At 51.5% G+C, this 16835-nt stretch overlaps 1 protein-coding gene across 1 annotated transcript in view; it reads right to left on the bottom strand.

Moving 5' to 3' along the window:
- Positions 1-503: 503 nt before the first annotated feature.
- The window catches only part of LOC103596804, a 43631-nt gene continuing 27299 nt past the window's right edge, over positions 504-16835 (bottom strand). The window contains 3 exon segments of the mRNA XM_008580523.1: positions 504-657; positions 1207-1316; positions 5795-5855. Coding sequence (XP_008578745.1) covers positions 504-657; positions 1207-1316; positions 5795-5855 — 325 coding nt within the window.

Raw genomic sequence — 16835 nt, 5'->3', positions numbered from 1 at the left:
TCTATAGGATCTAGAGCTTGAGAGTTATTACCCTTTGGTGGTGTACTTTCTTGATTTTTCAGATTTCTGTTATCTTTCCTTTGATGTTTAGTCATTGTGGCAGGGGGACATGTCCTCTGCTGTGAAGCTGGTGGAGAATGACCAGCAGCCAACTTGTCTAGTGGTTTAGCTGTATCTTTGAGGATATGGCACGTCTGTCTTCTCTCCCACTCACATCTTGGCCTCCAAGAGACCAAGAACTCTCTTAACTCAGCCTTCCCAGTGGCACCCGCTTGGAACATCCTGGGGAGGTTCTGGCCTTGGCTGGACTTGTGCACAGGCAGGCCGATCAATGGCCTGACCAGCCCCGAGCACTGCTGGAGGAGCACCGCTGGAGCACTAGCAGTAGCACTGCTGGAGGAGCATCGCTGGAGGAGCATCACTGGAGGACTAGGAGGAGCATCACTGGAGGAGCATCACTGGAGCACTAGGAGGAGCACTGCTGGAGGAGTACCGCTGGAGCACTAGCAGTAGCACCACTGGAGGAGCACCACTGGAGCACTAGGAGGAGCTTCACTGGAGGAGCATCACTGGAGCACTAGGAGGAGCTTCACTGGAGGAGCATCGCTGGAGGAGCATCGCTGGAGCACTAGCAGTAGCACTGCTGGGGGAGCATCACTGGAGAAGCATCACTGGAGGAGCATCACTGGAGGAGCATCACTGGAGGAGCATCACTGGAGCACTAAGTAGCATTGCTGGAGGAGCATTGCTGGAGGAGCATCACTGGAGGAGCATTGTTGGAGCACTAGGAGGAGCATTGCTGGAGGAGCATCGTTGGAGCACTAGGAGGAGCATTGCTGGAGGAGCATCGTTGGAGCACTAGGAGGAGCATCGCTGAAGGAGCATCGTTGGAGCACTAGGAGGAGCATCACTGGAGCACTAGGAGGAACATTGCTGGAGGAGCATCACTGGAGCACTAAGAGTAGCATTGCTGGAGGAGCACTGCTGGAGGAGCATCTCTGGAGCACTAGGAGGAGCATTGCTGGAGGAGCATTGCTGGAGCACTAAGAGGAGCATTGCTGGAGGAGCATCGCTGGAGGAGCATCCCTGGAGCACTACAAGGAGCATCGCTGGAGGAGCATTGCTGGAGCACTAAGAGGAGCATTGCTGGAGGAGCATCGCTGGAGCACTAGAAGGAGCACTGCTGGAGGAGCATCGCTGGAGCACTAGGAGGAGCACTGCTGGAGGAGCATCGCTGGAGCACTAGGAGGAGCATTGCTGGAGGAGCATCGCTGGAGCACTAGGAGGAGCACTGCTGGAGGAGCATCGCTGGACCACTAGAAGGAGCACTGCTGGAGGAGCATCGCTGGAGCACTAGGAGGAGCATTGCTGGAGGAGCATTGCTGGAGCACTAAGAGGAGCATTGCTGGAGGAGCATCGCTGGAGCACTAGAAGGAGCACTGCTGGAGGAGCATCGCTGGAGCACTAGGAGGAGCCTTGTTGCAACACTGGGACGAGCTCAGCTGCCCATCAGCTCCCAGCCTGGCCTCGTGGTGCCCTGGGGCTGTAACACTGGCTCTGACAATTCTCTCAACGTCCACCATGGCCCACAATGACCCCACACACCACACACCACACACACGCACTAGCCTGATTGCCCATTGCTCTCCCTGACTTGGAAATCCTGTAGGTAATAAATACGTAACCAGTATTTTCATGGCCAGTGGGGTGCTGCAGGCACTAATATGCTGTACTGACATCCAGTTCTTTTCAGACACGTTGTATTAGTTCATTTCTGTGTCACATGGTGAATGGCCGAGCAAGAGAGAGCTAACCTGCTCACTCACTGTCCTTATAAAGCCCTCAGAACCATGCCCATGACCACCATTAAACCATCCATGGGTCAATCCATTCATGAGGGCACAGTCCTCACAATCTAATCACCTTTAAATTACCATAAAAGTACTTCCCACCCTCTTAATGCTGTTGCAGTGGGGAACAAATTTCTAACAATGGACTTTGGGGGACACACTCAACCCATAACACACATGCTGATCCATTTCTTTTTATCTAATGGGCTGTAAGCACCAGTGTGCTGTATTGTGGCTAGTTCTTTTCAGACACAGGCTCATGAACTGTTTCTTTCTAACCTGTTTTCTTGTTGAAACAGTAAGCTTATATGCTCCTTCATGTGCCTCTGAGAGAGTCGCATCTTTATATCCACAGCCATTCCCCCTGAAGGGGTAGCGCTGGGCAGGGGTGAGGGGTCCAGGGGTATGTTTACATGGGGCATACATGCCTGGACAGAGGTTTCATGTGTACCACAGATGGTGACATTTGGACAGGGACCCACAGGGCCAGTTGTGTTTGCCTAGGAGGAAACTCCAGTTCCTGTAGGGAGAACTAGAACTATATGGGCTGGGAGCAGAGTCTGGCCTGACCGAAGAGTAAGGATTTAGCTTTTTCCCCGGCATCCTGATGCCCTCCTTCAGTGCTGCGGGGGTTGTCTGTTCCCGAGCCAGGTACAGGTACAGCAGAGAGGACCAGCAGTGCGTGTGCACTTACAGCTTTAGCTGCCCTCTGCCAACATGTCAGGAGCACCATGTGCCACAGATGGGAGATCCAACAGGAAAACGGGAAGGGAGCACATTTTCTTCCACTGAGCTCTGAGCACAGCCACAGCCACCTTGTCTAGATGAGCCATGTCTGGAGCCACCCCTTGGCCCTCCAGTCAGCTCAGAGCAAGAGTGATGGTTAGACAGGGCTGTGGCCCACTGATTAGATACAACCACTAAACAAAAACTTCAGTAGCCAAAACCTGTCCCTGTGCAGAAATGTAACCTTCACAGATTGTGTTAAATCTGGCATGCTCTGTGGCCCTGGGTAGGGGGCAGGGCACCACAGCGAACATGCAGCGGCACTTCCGCAGCTGTCACCCCAGGTGAGAAGCACAGGAAAGGCAGTGGTTTACAGCGAGGGACCACCCATCTCTGGACAGTTGGCCATGGCCGGGACCCCCCACGGTAAGACTGGGGTGGTGATCCTTCCATGTGCAAGGTAGGAAGCTGCTAAGGTGACACTCATACCTGCTCTGGGGTCTGTCTGGTAAGTGTCACGACCTCTTGTTAGAAAACAAGCAAACGCACACTCTCTTCAGTGTGTGCTGACATGCAGTACCTGCTGTCTTCATGTGAGCCCAGAGTGTAACTCCTGCCCCTCACGAGTTTCCTTTCTTCACACGACATGCCAGGTGTAGTAATGGGATGCTGCGATGGGCCAGCCCAGGCCTGCCCCTGGGAGACAGGGCACAGGCGCCACAGGACCCTTGCTCGGGCTCACACTGAGCCCAGGACACAGAAAAGGCCCAAGCACTGATTGGCCCTGCCCGCGAGTTGCCGAAAGTCTGGATGAGGACACAGAACACACATCGGGTGACCAGAGGACAGGGGTGCACAGCGTGGGGTAGCCCGTGGTCAGAGCAGCTGCAAGTGAGGCACATGGATCCTTGAGCCGGGCTTTCCTGCTCTTCAGGAGATGGGGTTGGGGGTGGGCAGGCCAGGCAGGGTGGAGTGGCCTCACCCTCTTGGCCATCAGTCTGTGAAGGCTGATGATGGTGTTTTGTAAAATAATCCCCATTCGTGTTTTTGTAAAACAGAAGTGGCTGCAGGGAGACCACCACCTCCAGCTCCTCTCAGTGCCCCCAGCAGCTTCCGTCTGCAGAGCGCTTTCCCTGGCCATTTGGGCCCCGGCTCCACCACCTCCTGCGCACTCGTTGCCCGCCTGGGGGCCCCGCTCCGCTCTCTCCACAGGATCTCTGCTCCCTCCACCTGGTGCCTTCCCTCAACTCCACAGGTGCAGACCCTACTCGTCTTTCAAGGTTTGGCTGAACGTCATGTCCTCTATTCCAGCTGTCCCTATCTTCTCTCCCCTCCTGTCCTGGCTCCGAGAAGTGCCCACAGTCATTTGTATGCATGCTCTACGTTGTTTTCTCTGCTTACCAGTAAAATACTGACTGGGCACCTGCTGTGTACCAGGCACTATCCCCTGTACTTTGGACAAATCAGTGACCACATTGGATACTTCCACTCTCATGGAGCATGCATCCAGCCAGGGAAAGCAGATTATACGTAGTAGATGTAACACATACGTAAACTATATAAAATGCCAGAGGGTGGAAACTGTTGCGGGGGAGAAAAGGAGAGCAAGAGAATGGGGTTGGGAGTGCTGAGGTGAGGGAGTGGACTTAGGTTGCAACTTTAAACTGGGCTGTCTTTAGGGCCGGCCCGGTGGCGCACTGCTACAGTGTGCCGCTTGGGAGCGCGGCGGCGCTCCTGCCTAGGGTTCGGATCCCACATACAGACCGGCCGCTCACTGGCTGAGCGAGGTGCGGGCGCAACGCCGAGGGTTGCGATCCCGTTGCCGGTCCTGGTCCGGTACGGGCACGACACTGAGGGTTGCGATCCGTTGCCGGTCACGAAAAAAGACAAAAAAAGGAAAAAAATAAATAAATAAAAAAATAAACTGGGCTGTCTTTAAATAGGAGAGGAGGGTGACATCTGTGCAAAGACTTGTGCAAAGGCCCTGAGGTGCAAGCATGTCTGACCTGTTCAAGGAGTGACGAGGCCAGTGTTGTGGGAGAGTGAGAAAGGGGGAGAGCAGTAGGGCATGAAGGAGGAGAAGTAAGGGGACAGTCACATAGGGCCTTGCCAGTCATTTTAAGTCCCGAGGGAGACGAGAAGCCATCAAAGGATTTTGAGCAGAAGAGTGATCTGATACGATTTGCTTTTTCAAAGAAGCACCGTGGATGCTGTGTTCAGAACAGGCTGAAGGAGGGATGCGGAGGCAGGAGCCCCATCACGAAGAGGCTTCTCAGGAATCCAGGTGTCCTGGGCCAGCGTCGGGGGATGGCAGGTGGTCAGATTCTGCCTGCATATTGAATTTTATTTGTGATGTATGGGAGAAGGCGAGGAATTGAGAATGACTGCAGAGATTTTGGCCTGAACGACTGGAAGGGTGGAGTTGCTGGACCAGAGCTGGGGGAGGCCATGAGCGGGCCGCTGGCGGGGGAAGCTTGTGAACTGGTCCTCACGGGGCTGGATGCTACCCAGGGAAGGTTTGCTGCATGGCTGGCTCTGCCTCCTTAGGGACTCAGGCATGATAACGGACAGATGCATCGCATTTCAGGGGCTGTTATGGCTGCAGAGAATTCCTGCAGTGGGCAGACATCAGCTAATTTCAGGATGGTCATTTAGGTCAGATCTTTGTGTCTGGCTGTGTCTTGGATGGGGATGTTTGCTTCTGTGACACCATCTGGAGGTCCTGCGATGGATGTCCAGGGATTTGATCTGGGGCGACCAACCACAACACTTGATATAGGCACAGACTGTTTCGTTGGGAAAGTCTTTCCCTAACCCTTCCTCTTCCCGTCATTATCACACCTAATGAAGATGATGAACTGGTGATAATTGGTTGGCATCAGTGTGAGTGCTGTTAAAAATTAAATGTTCCTTTTGGGTTCTGAGGAGATGAGTGGGGTGGGGAGGAGAGGCAGGGTGTGTCTGGCTTTGCATATGACCCCAGACTTCTTGGTCAGAATTCTGCTTCGTAGAGAGATTTGGCTGAAGCACACCCAGGCTAAGACCAGGCTACTAGGCTGAAATATTCCCAGTGGGGTTGTACCAGTGATGAGAATTTACTGACAGAGAGCCTTCGTATGTTGAAGTCGCTGCAGGAGGCAACTCTTTACTCCACAGGCACCCACAGAACATCTGCTCAGGGCCAGCCCCCGTGTCAGGAGGCCCGGCCCCCTGCTCACCTTCAACACGTAGTCTCCAGGAAGAGGCAGGTGCGCACACAGGGGCAGGCGCAGTTGGGTCCTGGAAGAGAAAGAGGTCAGTGCCCCTGGACTGGCGGGGCCCCTAGAGGAGATGGAGGTTGAGTGTGGAGAAGGTGTGGACTGGTTCTGGCGGGCGGAATGGGAAGGTGTTCCAGGCAGAAGGGAGCAGGGTGGCAGGAGGGGAACCCGTGCAGGCAGGGCCCAGTTGTGAGGGGCCCGTCGGCCTTGGCAAGGAGTTTGGACTTCGTCCAATAAGCACCAGGTAGATGTTAAAGATTTTTGCGAAGATTGACATAAATTAATGACTGGGTCCCTAGAGTGTTGTAAAAGAGGGGTTGGAGAGGTGGGATTCTGGAGTCTTTGAGACTAAAGGTTTTTTACAGAAGTCCAGGCAAGGGCCGGCCTGGTGGCGCACTGCTACAGTGCGCCGCTTGGGAAGCGCGGCGGTGCTCCCGCTGAGGGTTCGGATCCCACATACAGACCGGCCGCTCACTGGCTGAGCGAGGAGCGGGGGCAACACCGAGGGTTGCGATCCCGTTGCTGGTCTCGGTCCCGTACGGGCGCAACACTGAGGGTTGCGATCCGTTGCCGGTCACGAAAAAAAAAGACAAAAAAAAAAAAAAAAAGAAGTCCAGGCAAGAAGTGAAGATGACCCAGACTAGGGCTCGTGGACTGCTAGTGGAGGGCGTTGGTGCCTTTCCCCACCTGGTGACTTATTTTTACAGCTACGCTGTGATGATCATGATGATGTTTATCGACAGCTAGGTGCTTTCTTCACTTCCTACCCCCTGTGAGGTAGGAACTGTTATACCTTCGTCCTGTATGGGAGGGAAACTCAGGCACAGCTGCCAAAATCTCACATAATCAGGTCTAGGTCTGGGCATTTGGCTTCATGATCCATGCCCTTAACTGCACCGACATTACTGCCTCTAGGAGAGGTGAGACCGTCCCCTTGTATGGATGAAGGGAGAGAGGGGGAAGGAGGGTCTTTGGCCAGGCTGGCAAGGGGAGGGTCTAGGAAGCCTCCTAGTGTGGGATTCCCAGGACTGGGGAAATCTGAGATGCTGCCAAGGTCCGAGTGTCCTAGGAGGGGTAGCATGTGGGGCCGAGGTTGCAGAAAGGCAAGGGAGTGACAGGCGTGTGTGCGGGCACTCCTGGAGGAAAGACCTTGGTGGGGGAACAGGCAGCTCCTGTGCTGTGACTGGGGAAATCTGAGATGCTGCCAAGGTCCGAGTGTCCTAGGAGGGGTAGCATGTGGGGCTGAGGTTGCAGAAAGGCAAGGGAGTGACAGGCGTGTGTGCGGGCACTCCTGGAGGAAAGACCTTGGTGGGGGAACAGGCAGCTCCTGTGCTGTGGGGCCACGGTCTGCACCTTTTCCTAACCTGAAAGAGGAGCGGTAGGTTTGTGGGGAGAGTTAGACACAGTCGCGGAAGCCTGGCTTGCGCGGTTAATGCTAACCACCTTCTCCTTCTCACCTGTGTCCCAGGGTGACGCTCTCAGGATGCCAAAGTGGAATTTATGTTGTCAACAACCACAAAAGCGGAGGACAGTGAGGAGGACTGATGGTCTCTACAAGGTCACATTTCCTAACTCCTGATGAAGCCAAACTAGTTAAGACCTTCTGGGACTGCTCTGTTAGGGGACCTTTCTTGGCCAGATTTTGTATATCTGGATCTCCTGATGGCAGGGTGGTGGCAGTCTCTGTGTTGTGGTCTTCCTTTACCATTAGAGGCTGGAGACTGAGGAAACAACCTCTGCAGGACAAAACATTCTGTCTAGAAGGGCCACGGGGACTTCTCCACAAAGTGAGGGAGTTGGCCCATCCAGGGTCTTGGCACCACACTGGGGTCCGCCACTCCCCTAAGCAAAGGCAGGGGCGGACGTCCTGGGCTAAGTCAGGGAGCCCCTGCACTGAGCTGGGCCATCAGGCAGGGCGGGTGTTGATGTCCAGTTGTCCACCCAGCGACAGCGAAGGGCCACAGCAACAGCTTTCAGTGGTTCATGTGCATCGTGGATGGTGTTTCAAAATAGCTTTATTTCTGAGAGCCATTAAATCCTGGTAAGTGGGCATTTTTATAGATGGAAAACAAATAAGGAGCGACATTAACATTATCTTTTCTGTGCACATGTGCTGATGCATCCCAGGAAGGCTGATCTGGGGCTTGGTTGCCAGTCAGGGGCGCTGGGTTTCTCAGATAGGCGAGGATGACACATCTCTCTGAGCCTTGGCTGCCCCTTTGTTCTTGGAGGATTCTTCATCTACATCTCTTTGTCACCTTGCATGGAGGTTCTTTTTTAACCTCTTGGGGCTTCAGAGACTGAGGCTTATTGGTACTGACAAGCCCTGATTATTTAAAATCCTGGAGGCCAGGATTTCTGCTGTGCAGGTCCACAGAGAGTTGGCTGGCCAGCCCCTGCTGATTGCTGTAGTGGTTTGTGCTTTGTTAAAAGCTGCAGGAAACAGCAAGCTCTCCTTTAAATTCTAAAACAGCTAACAAATACTGAAAACAAGCAAAATCCCTTTTGTTCCTCCTCACCCCCACCCCAGTGGCATCACCCCTCTCCCCAAATTCAATTCTACTTCTCTGACAATTGTCTGATAATTTTACTGATGTCTGCTGCAGACCTCCCCTGAAGGGGTGTGGAGAGAGGGACTGCTGGAGGGACTGCTGCCCTTAGCACTCCCCCCACCCCTCCAGGACCACCCCTCACCCGGCTCACCAGGCAGAGGGGACAGGTGCTGCCCCCAGCGTGCCGCTTCGAGAGCACACTGGAGGTATGGAGGTGTTTGCAGCCTGTGTACTCCCCTTCTCCACGGTGGGGGGCCTGGGCACCAGGAGACATGGAGGGAGGGAGCCGCTGTTACCTAGCAACAGCTGGGTACTGTGACATGACTTGTGTCTGAAGGAAAGATGTTTCCACTGGCACTTGGAGCCTCCCTGTGCTCAAGCTGGCGAGCTCTGGACAGTGCCTGTGGGGCACACCTGCAGAGTTGCTTGCCATGGGGTGCCTTTCCTGCCCCACTCTGGCTCCCTGCTGAGTGTGTGTGCGCGTGGTGATGTGCACGCAGGAGCACGTGGGGCTGTGGGAGTGCAGAGGCTGCACAGGCAGCTTCTCAACCAGTGCCATTTGGAAGGTCTTGGGAGTTGCCCTCTGCTGCCATGTAGAAGCCGCTCCCAGGGGCTAACAGCTGCTGCAGCCCCAGCAACTCCCAGCACTTGCCAAAGTTGGCCCTGATTTCAAATACCGAAATCATGTCACATGTTGTCCCCTGAAAGTCCAGAATTTGAGATGAATACCTTTCACATGAGGCTTTCTTTTGAGCTGAAGACCAGTATATTTAGGAGTGGTAACTCATGAGTCCTTATCATCATTTTAGACTCATCGGGAAGTCGTTTATCAGATTTTTTCCTGAGAGCACATTTTTATGGGGGAGGAAAGAGCATGTGGGATCTGAGCTGCACTCTGGAGTGGCAGGCTGCCACTGCAGAGGAAGAAAAGTACCAGAAGAGACCAGGCGGGTGTCAGGGATGGATGCGTCCACAGCTCAGCATTGTCCAGGGCTGTTGGGGGTCTTATTCACTCCTGCAGTGGGTCTGTTCATTGCCCTGTGTCCTGCTCAGGAATCTTTTTTTCCCTCTTTTCCTCCACCACCCCCTTGCTTCCTTCCTCCCCAACCTTCTCTGCAGCTCAGTGGTGGTCTTAGGAATTCCCTGTGTATGGCGACTTAGTGCTTTTGATATTACTGGATAAAACGTGGGAGAAATTTAGGGGTCTTTCCTCTGGTATTCCCAGTTCCCCTTCACTGTGTCCATTTTCTTCCCAGCCCTTTGTACTCGAGAGTGGGGAGAGACCGGTGGGGGAGAGGGTCTGGTGCGGAAAAGAGAGTGAAAGCATGTTGGTTCTGCAAAATGGGAAGGGAACGGTGGGACGAAAGGTGGGAAGGGATCTTCAGAATCTGTTTGTACCGCGCAGAAGGGGTAGGAGCTGCAAGAAATTCCTTCTCCTTTTTTTTCCCTTTAATTTTTTTATTGAATTAATTTTATCACACAAGCAAACTTCACTTGTCCATAGAGGCTGCTAAAAATGTGCCATCGAAATAATAGCTTGTGTATTACATACTGCCCTCAATGGAGGGATAGTAATTTTCTGAAATCCGTGTACAGGAAGTGGGGCTGCTGTTAATACCGTCTCTATAACACTCTTGATTAGTGGATTATATTCCTCCTGTCCTCATGTGCCTGGACAAACAACTTCTAAATCCTTTGAGACTTGAGAACGTTAGGAAGAGTGTTTTATGGAGTGCCAAATCACACCAAAGAATGCTCTTCAAAATATTTGGATCAGGTCCAAAAATTCCTAGTGTATACTTTCAGTTACCAGTAAAATTTCAGAGAGATACTTTTTAAAATACAACTTTTAAGAAGACATTTACAGATAGCAGAGAAATGTTGTGACTGTTTGCGCATTAACCAAGGTAGGCAGCAGAACAGTTGTAGTTGTGCTGAGCATGTCACTGTGTGACCTTGCCCAGGTCCTGGTTAGTGCAACCTTCATCTGGTGCAGCAGGTCTTCTGACAGTGACTTCAGGAGGCTTTCTCCTAATGCCATGTGCTGGCTTAGACCTTGGAGAATTTACTTAACTACTTCAAGGAGAAATTCTTTTTTGTCCTCTTTACCTGCCGTAATAGCACCCTTAAGCACATGTTGTAGCAACTCTTATGAAACAAATTCTTGCCTGGCATCTCTGTGGAGCGGTAAGGTACAAGCTCCATCTTCACCTGAATGAACGGACACTGGACACTTGCTCTGAGTAGCCCTTTTCCCTTGGGGATGGAGACTGTTCCAAGTGAACTGTCTCATTTATCAACCGACCTCCTCGTAAGGTCAAAAGAGAGGTCACAGAGCTTGCTTTACAAGTAGGGGAGCTGGTGAAGAGGGAAGTGTGACTTAAGTGCTCCCTGACAGCTACACAGATGGCCCAGGAAACGGCAGCCCCTCCTCGGAGAGGTGGCTCTTGAGATGGTGGCGGCTCCCAGCATTCTCTTCCTTAGGCTGGAAAGGAAATCTCTGCCTTAGTTGCAAGACCGCAATCCAGATCCATTTCTGCCATGATTTTTTAAAGTCCACAGTTGTAAAAACAGCTTTATTTAACCAATAGGCCCTCTCATCTAGTTACTCAACAATTATATTTTTCAACCTCTATTTGTGCCAGGTGTTTGAGGGACAAATTTGTGCCAGAAATGTTCTGTGGCCCTCCAAATCCATTCTTAGCCTTGGAGCAGGACATATGGCATGTAAGGAAAGAACGGTACAGAGGGCTTTAGCAGCATGAGAAAGATGCAAATGAATTAAATAATTAATTTCCAGGGAAGAGTAATCTTCCCTTCTAGAATTAACCAGACCTCTTAATTTTTATGTTGTGTGCGTAGGGAAGAGAAAAATGGCTTCCCTCCACCCTCCCCATTTCCTTGGCTGGACTACAAATTAATTGACATAGGACAGACTGACAGAAGAAAAACTATTTTAATTACGTGCATATGCATGGGAGTTCCACAAAGCATGAGACTTAGGGAAGGGTCAGAAGATGGAAGCTTGCAGCATCTGGAGCTGTACGAAGGAAGAGGGCCCGGGGCTTCTGGGGTGGTGGCCACACGTTTATGGAGGGCAAGGGAGGAAATGTGGGTGGACAATGGCTGTCCTGCGGTGCAGACACAAAGTCCCCCAGGCAGTGGACGTTGTCTGGAGCAGCCCTCTTCCTGGTACAGATACTTTTATAGATGTAAACTTCTCTTACCAAAGGACAGCGTTTCAGAGCTGCTCCTGTGTCTGCAGTTTCTCAGAATAATCAGCTCGAATTATGCCAAAGAAGTATATTTGGGGTGGCATATCTGGTCTTATTTTGGGGTGGTGTGTCCTGAGCACCAACATGTGGAGACTGATGGGGATGAAAGACAGACGAGGGCAGAAGGAGAGAAGCTGGGAGGTGCCCTGCTGGTGGCTGTTGGGTGTGCAGAGACGCTGTCACAGAGTGGTCACAAGTATTCTCCAGTTTGCCGAAGAACAAGCCTGTCAGTCATAGCTGGTTTCTGATGATCGACCACATGCAGTCACTGCACAGGGAGTTTCATGCCCAGTATTTACTTACATTTTCTCATTCCTGAGGGGACCATGTATCAGCTGCTGTCCTGGGCACCAGCGTGAATAAAGTAAAATACTTACCCTAATAGAGCTTTGGGATGACCTCATTTTGTCCTTATGATAACCTTGTGAGGTACGTAGTTTGTTCTTTTACAGAGAATGAAATTAAGACTGAGAAAAGTTAAGTAGTTCAGCCAAATTCAGACAGGGTAAGTGGCTGGCTGGAGGTTTAAGTACAGGCCATCAGACACTGAAGACCAGTTTTATGCTTTTTTCTCATGGGCAAAAAAAAAAAAAAAAAAAAATCTCTTAGATATCAGTATAAGGGAGATAGGCACTGGTCAGTTGGTAAATTGGGGAGCTTATATATCCTCAACTAACAGCACATTATATTATACAGTGATGTTATACAGGCCAAATGTGAGGTTTCATAAGGGGTAAACTTTCTTGATGAAGGTGAAGGTTGGGCTGGGTCTTCTGGGGCCATGACTAGCACCCATACAGCAAAAGGGAGGGCCTTCCAGTAGAGGGAGTGGCCCGCACCTACGCGGGTGGAGGTGAGAGAATGCAGAACGGCGTGTGAACCGGTGAGCCCAGCTGGAGGCGTCCTGGCAGGCCGAGCAGAGCCCGTCCCTGCAGTACTGAGGTCAGTGTGGCGTGACAGGTGATACTGCAGATGTCCAACAGGGAAGTTCCGTGAGCGTGCTGGCCTGGCACAGGTGTGCAGAATGGATTGGACAAGCAGCCTGAGTCAGGGAGGCTGCCTGGCGTGCCTGCCTTTGGTGGCAGTCATGGCAATGAGAGGAATGGGCAAGCATTTCCCAAAGGCTTGTTAGCATGAGCCTTTGAGCTCACCCGGTCAGCACCAGAAACTGCAAGATGGGAGTAAGGGGGTGCACGGCTCAGACGATGCTGGACTCTCTTCTGCCTTGATAATTCTAGCCTAGTCACTTTCTTGCCTTCTGCCGCCTTGTCTTGGCTCCCCCTGAGCCCCCGCTGATGGCCAGTGAGGCACCTGTGATGAGTGGGCTCTCTGGAGCCTGGTCCTGGGGCAGGGAGGTGCTGTGTGCTGAGAAACTCCTGGGGTAGACCTCGGGCCGTGCAGGGCAGGAGCGTGCCAGGTTTGGCTCCTTTGCTGTGGTGCTGTGGCAGAGCTCAGTTGCTCCTGCAGGGGCTCCTGGAGCCACTCAGAACTGCAGGCACACAGAGGACAACTTGTCCTTACGTCCTGCAGGTCTCCAGCCTGCCGGGGCCCACACAGCCTTTTGCCCACAGGTTACCTGATATCCCATGGCCCTCTTGATTTTGTCCAACTTTATTATTTTGAAAACAGGACATTTATAAATGTAAACCTAAATGGGGTTATTTTTTCATATAAATACACTTGCAAATTAGAGAAATCATTTGTTCATTCCTTATTCAATAAGTATATTGGTAACATTTGTTAATACATTTGTTCTAGCCTCTGGGGTACAGCTGAGGACAGTAATCCCTGTCCTCATGGAACTTACAGTCTGCCTGGTGGGGACAAACAGCAAGAAAAATAAGTGGGCAAAGTCTGCAGTGTTTCATAAGAGGATAAGTGCAGAGTGGGGGAGCACTACAGGGTGGGAGGGAGGGGGAATGCTGGGGATAGTGGCCGGACAGTCTTGGAATCCTACGTGCCCCGGTTAGGTGGCATTTGAACAGAGGCTGTAAGGTTGTGGGGGAGTGCCACAACACGGTTGAGAAGGGGAAAGGACGGGGGCCGGTGTGGCAGGAGCTGAGGAGCATGGATAGAGCAAGGGGTGACCGGACAAAAAAGCGAGGAAGGTGGAGGGGACAGGTCATGCAGGGGGCTGGGTTTTACTCTGAATGGAAGGAGAAGCCCAGGGGCAGTCCTGAGCAAGGGAGTCATATGATCTGACTCTCTTACTATGCCCTGAAGGTGCTGCCTGAATGCAGACCAGCGGGAAAGGACAATACTGTTCCTCCACGTGTGCGCTCTCTGTACGTGTAGACATGTGTGTGTGCATGCTTCTGAGTGTGCTGCCTTCCTGTTGGATACCCACATCCACAGCACTGGACTCCCCAGTGCTGCCAGCTACTCACACACCCGGAGAAGCAACACTCACCCTGCATTTCGGTTGCACATTTTGCAGGTGTTGCCCTGCTCTTAATTATTCATCAACTTCCTTTCCTAACCCCCTTCTTTTTGCAACTTGTAAAAAAAAGAGATAAAACAGCCAGATGTGAGCCCAGTCTCATCAGTAATCTATAAAACACCAAGCACACCCTGCTCATCTCTCAGGCTTTATGAAAAGTTAAAATTAAATCAGGGCAGCGTTATTAAGCTAAGTGATTTTTGCTGGGTTCGGATGAATTCCTGTGTGTGCCACATTGTTTGCTGGAAATGTGCCTGGGGTTCCTGTGGGCTCAAAATGCACATCCACCAGCTATTAGCGGAAATGGATCTGCTTTCAATGGGGCACTTGAGGTTTCTGAGCCCTGGGATGCCGGCACTATGTGCACAACCCTCCTGCCCATGGCCCTGGATGCTGTGGTGCCCACTGGCCCTTCAAAGCAGGAGGTGAAACCTAGGACAGAAGCAAAGGAGCACAGGAGCGGTCACCATCCTCGGTATAGTGACAGGTCCGAATTCAAGAGGGAGAACTGCAGGGGTCACCTTCTTCCTGAGGGCCCTCGGAGGTCAGGGAGGGTGATCCTCAATGTTGGGAATGCCACGTTCTGAGAATGCGGTGGAACAAGTTTGTTGCTCTGTGCTTCCAGCCATGAAACGTTCGGAAATGCCATGCTGGCTTGGAGCCCGGTGTGTCTGCAGTGCTCGTGCAGCCCAGGCTCCATTGTGCCTGTGTACCCGCAGCGTGGCTCTCTTTCCTTTCGAGCAGCTGGAAAGGGAGCTGGTTTGGCATTCTAGAATTTAAACATATGTGCTGGGAAGACCAGACTGATGCTTAGCAAATGGGTGGGGGAGGGATGTGTCCCAGGGCCTGGACTTGCCCCATTCTGCCTGATGTGGGGAAAACGCTGTAACAGAGTCAGCAAGCCAGGGTTCAAGGCCCAGCTTTATCAACGGTGGCCATGTGATTGTAGGTGACTACCTTTCTGAGTCCTACTTTCCTTCTGAGTCCCAGTAAAATAGGAAAGGTGTCCTCCCTGCTAGGTTGTTGCTGGGGAGAGCAGAACCATGTAGTTAAGTCACCCAGCCAGGTGCTCAGCATGGAAACGATGCCTGACCGGTGTCTGCTATTCAACCTCTGTGGCCCTGAAGCCGAGGTCTGAGGCCACTCCCCCCGCATGCCCGCTGGTCACCTGCTGCAGGGACTGTGCTGGTGGGCATGGCTATGTGGAGGGTTTTTTTTTTGAAGGGGACATTTTCTGAGGGCTATCAGTCTTGCTTGTGTTCCCACATTTGATTCCTCGGTCACGGCTTCCTTTTCGTCCTGGACTTTGTACCACAAAGCGCTGTGTGAAGCTGGCAAGTGGGAGAAGGTGGCCTTTGTCATGCGTGTTTTTATTTGTGGAGAACGCGTGTATTCAGCAAAAGGTGACTTCTTTCAATCCTTGCTTTTGCTGAGAGAGATCCACACAAAAAAGACATTTTTAGAGGGAATCTGGCATCAAAATTTGCCAGTATAATTTAATTTCACATTTTTGCCTGACCCTGCTCAAAATTCATTCAGTAAAATTCTGTGCTGTGCCCAGTGTCACTTTTTTATTTAAAGAACCAACTTCCTATTAAGAGGTAGAATTTAATAAGAATTTCAATAAGTGTTCAGGATTTTATATTTTCAGGAACTCAGTACCTTACAAATATCAGAATTTTATATCATCCAAGTCAGCTTCAGTGCATATTCAGTTTTGGAGATGTTGTGACATATAGTTCAGTTTTTGAGAAATATAATTTGGTAGACTTTTTACAGCCATCTCCCAACATGCTAGAGGCTGTCTCTATATTGTCACTCAGATTTAACTTATACAATCACAGTGCATAAAAATACCAGTCACTTGGGTAGAAGTCATGACCCCACTGTAGTCATAGAGACAACGAACTTAAAACTGAGACGCTGCACCACCTGCATGACCGGGGGTGCAATGTCACCACCAGCTCTCAGCTGCCACGAGCTGTGGTGGGTACCTGGGCCACACAGGGTAAGCATGACACCTGGCCTCTTCTGTCCCTGCCACACGGTGCTGTGGCCATCAGAACCTTTTCTGCCTTTATGTATGGGGTGGACCCGAGATGTGCTACATGGACACCTGTTCTAGGGCCACCTCGCCTGACACCCCAGCATTAGAGGTCCATTTTTCTCAGTTTCTCTCCAACTTCCTTTGAAATACAAATACTTTATTTTATGCCTAGTTTTAGTGACGTATTTGTCCTGTGGGCACACGTCCAGTGTAGGAAGAGGAGAAGCAGAATCTCTCAAAGGGAAAGAGTCCCAGCCTTGGCCACTCCCTACTGATTCTCATGGCGCTGGCAGATGGGCAAATGCCATTCTTCCTGCTCCAAAGTGAAATGGGCCAGAGTCCCTGAGCCTGGGACAACATGGCTCTGGTTTACGTCCATCCAGGCAAAAGTCAGATGCATTAATTAACTGGGAAAGCAACTACAAAAGCTATTTAGTTGAGGAACTCAATTCCAGGCAGCGCCCAAGAGTCGATCGAGTACCTTCCGTAGTTGGGCATTGTGCAAAGCACGAGAGTATTCAGATGAATAAAATATGGACAAAATCCCATTTTCTAGAACTTCATGATCTAGTGCTTAGTGTGTGAGACTGTGTGATGATTACTTTTATTTTATTTTTTTGTGCCACGTTTCCCCCACCCAATTATCCCCAACCTCCCCCCCCCCCCCCTCCCCATCTTCGCCCCAAGA

This window comes from Galeopterus variegatus, unplaced genomic scaffold (genome assembly GCF_000696425.1).
Source record: "Galeopterus variegatus unplaced genomic scaffold, G_variegatus-3.0.2 Scaffold2119, whole genome shotgun sequence".
In the NCBI taxonomy this organism is placed as follows: domain Eukaryota; kingdom Metazoa; phylum Chordata; class Mammalia; order Dermoptera; family Cynocephalidae; genus Galeopterus; species Galeopterus variegatus.
Note: the sequence above shows the minus strand (reverse complement) of the source record. Positions and strands in the feature narration are given on the sequence as shown.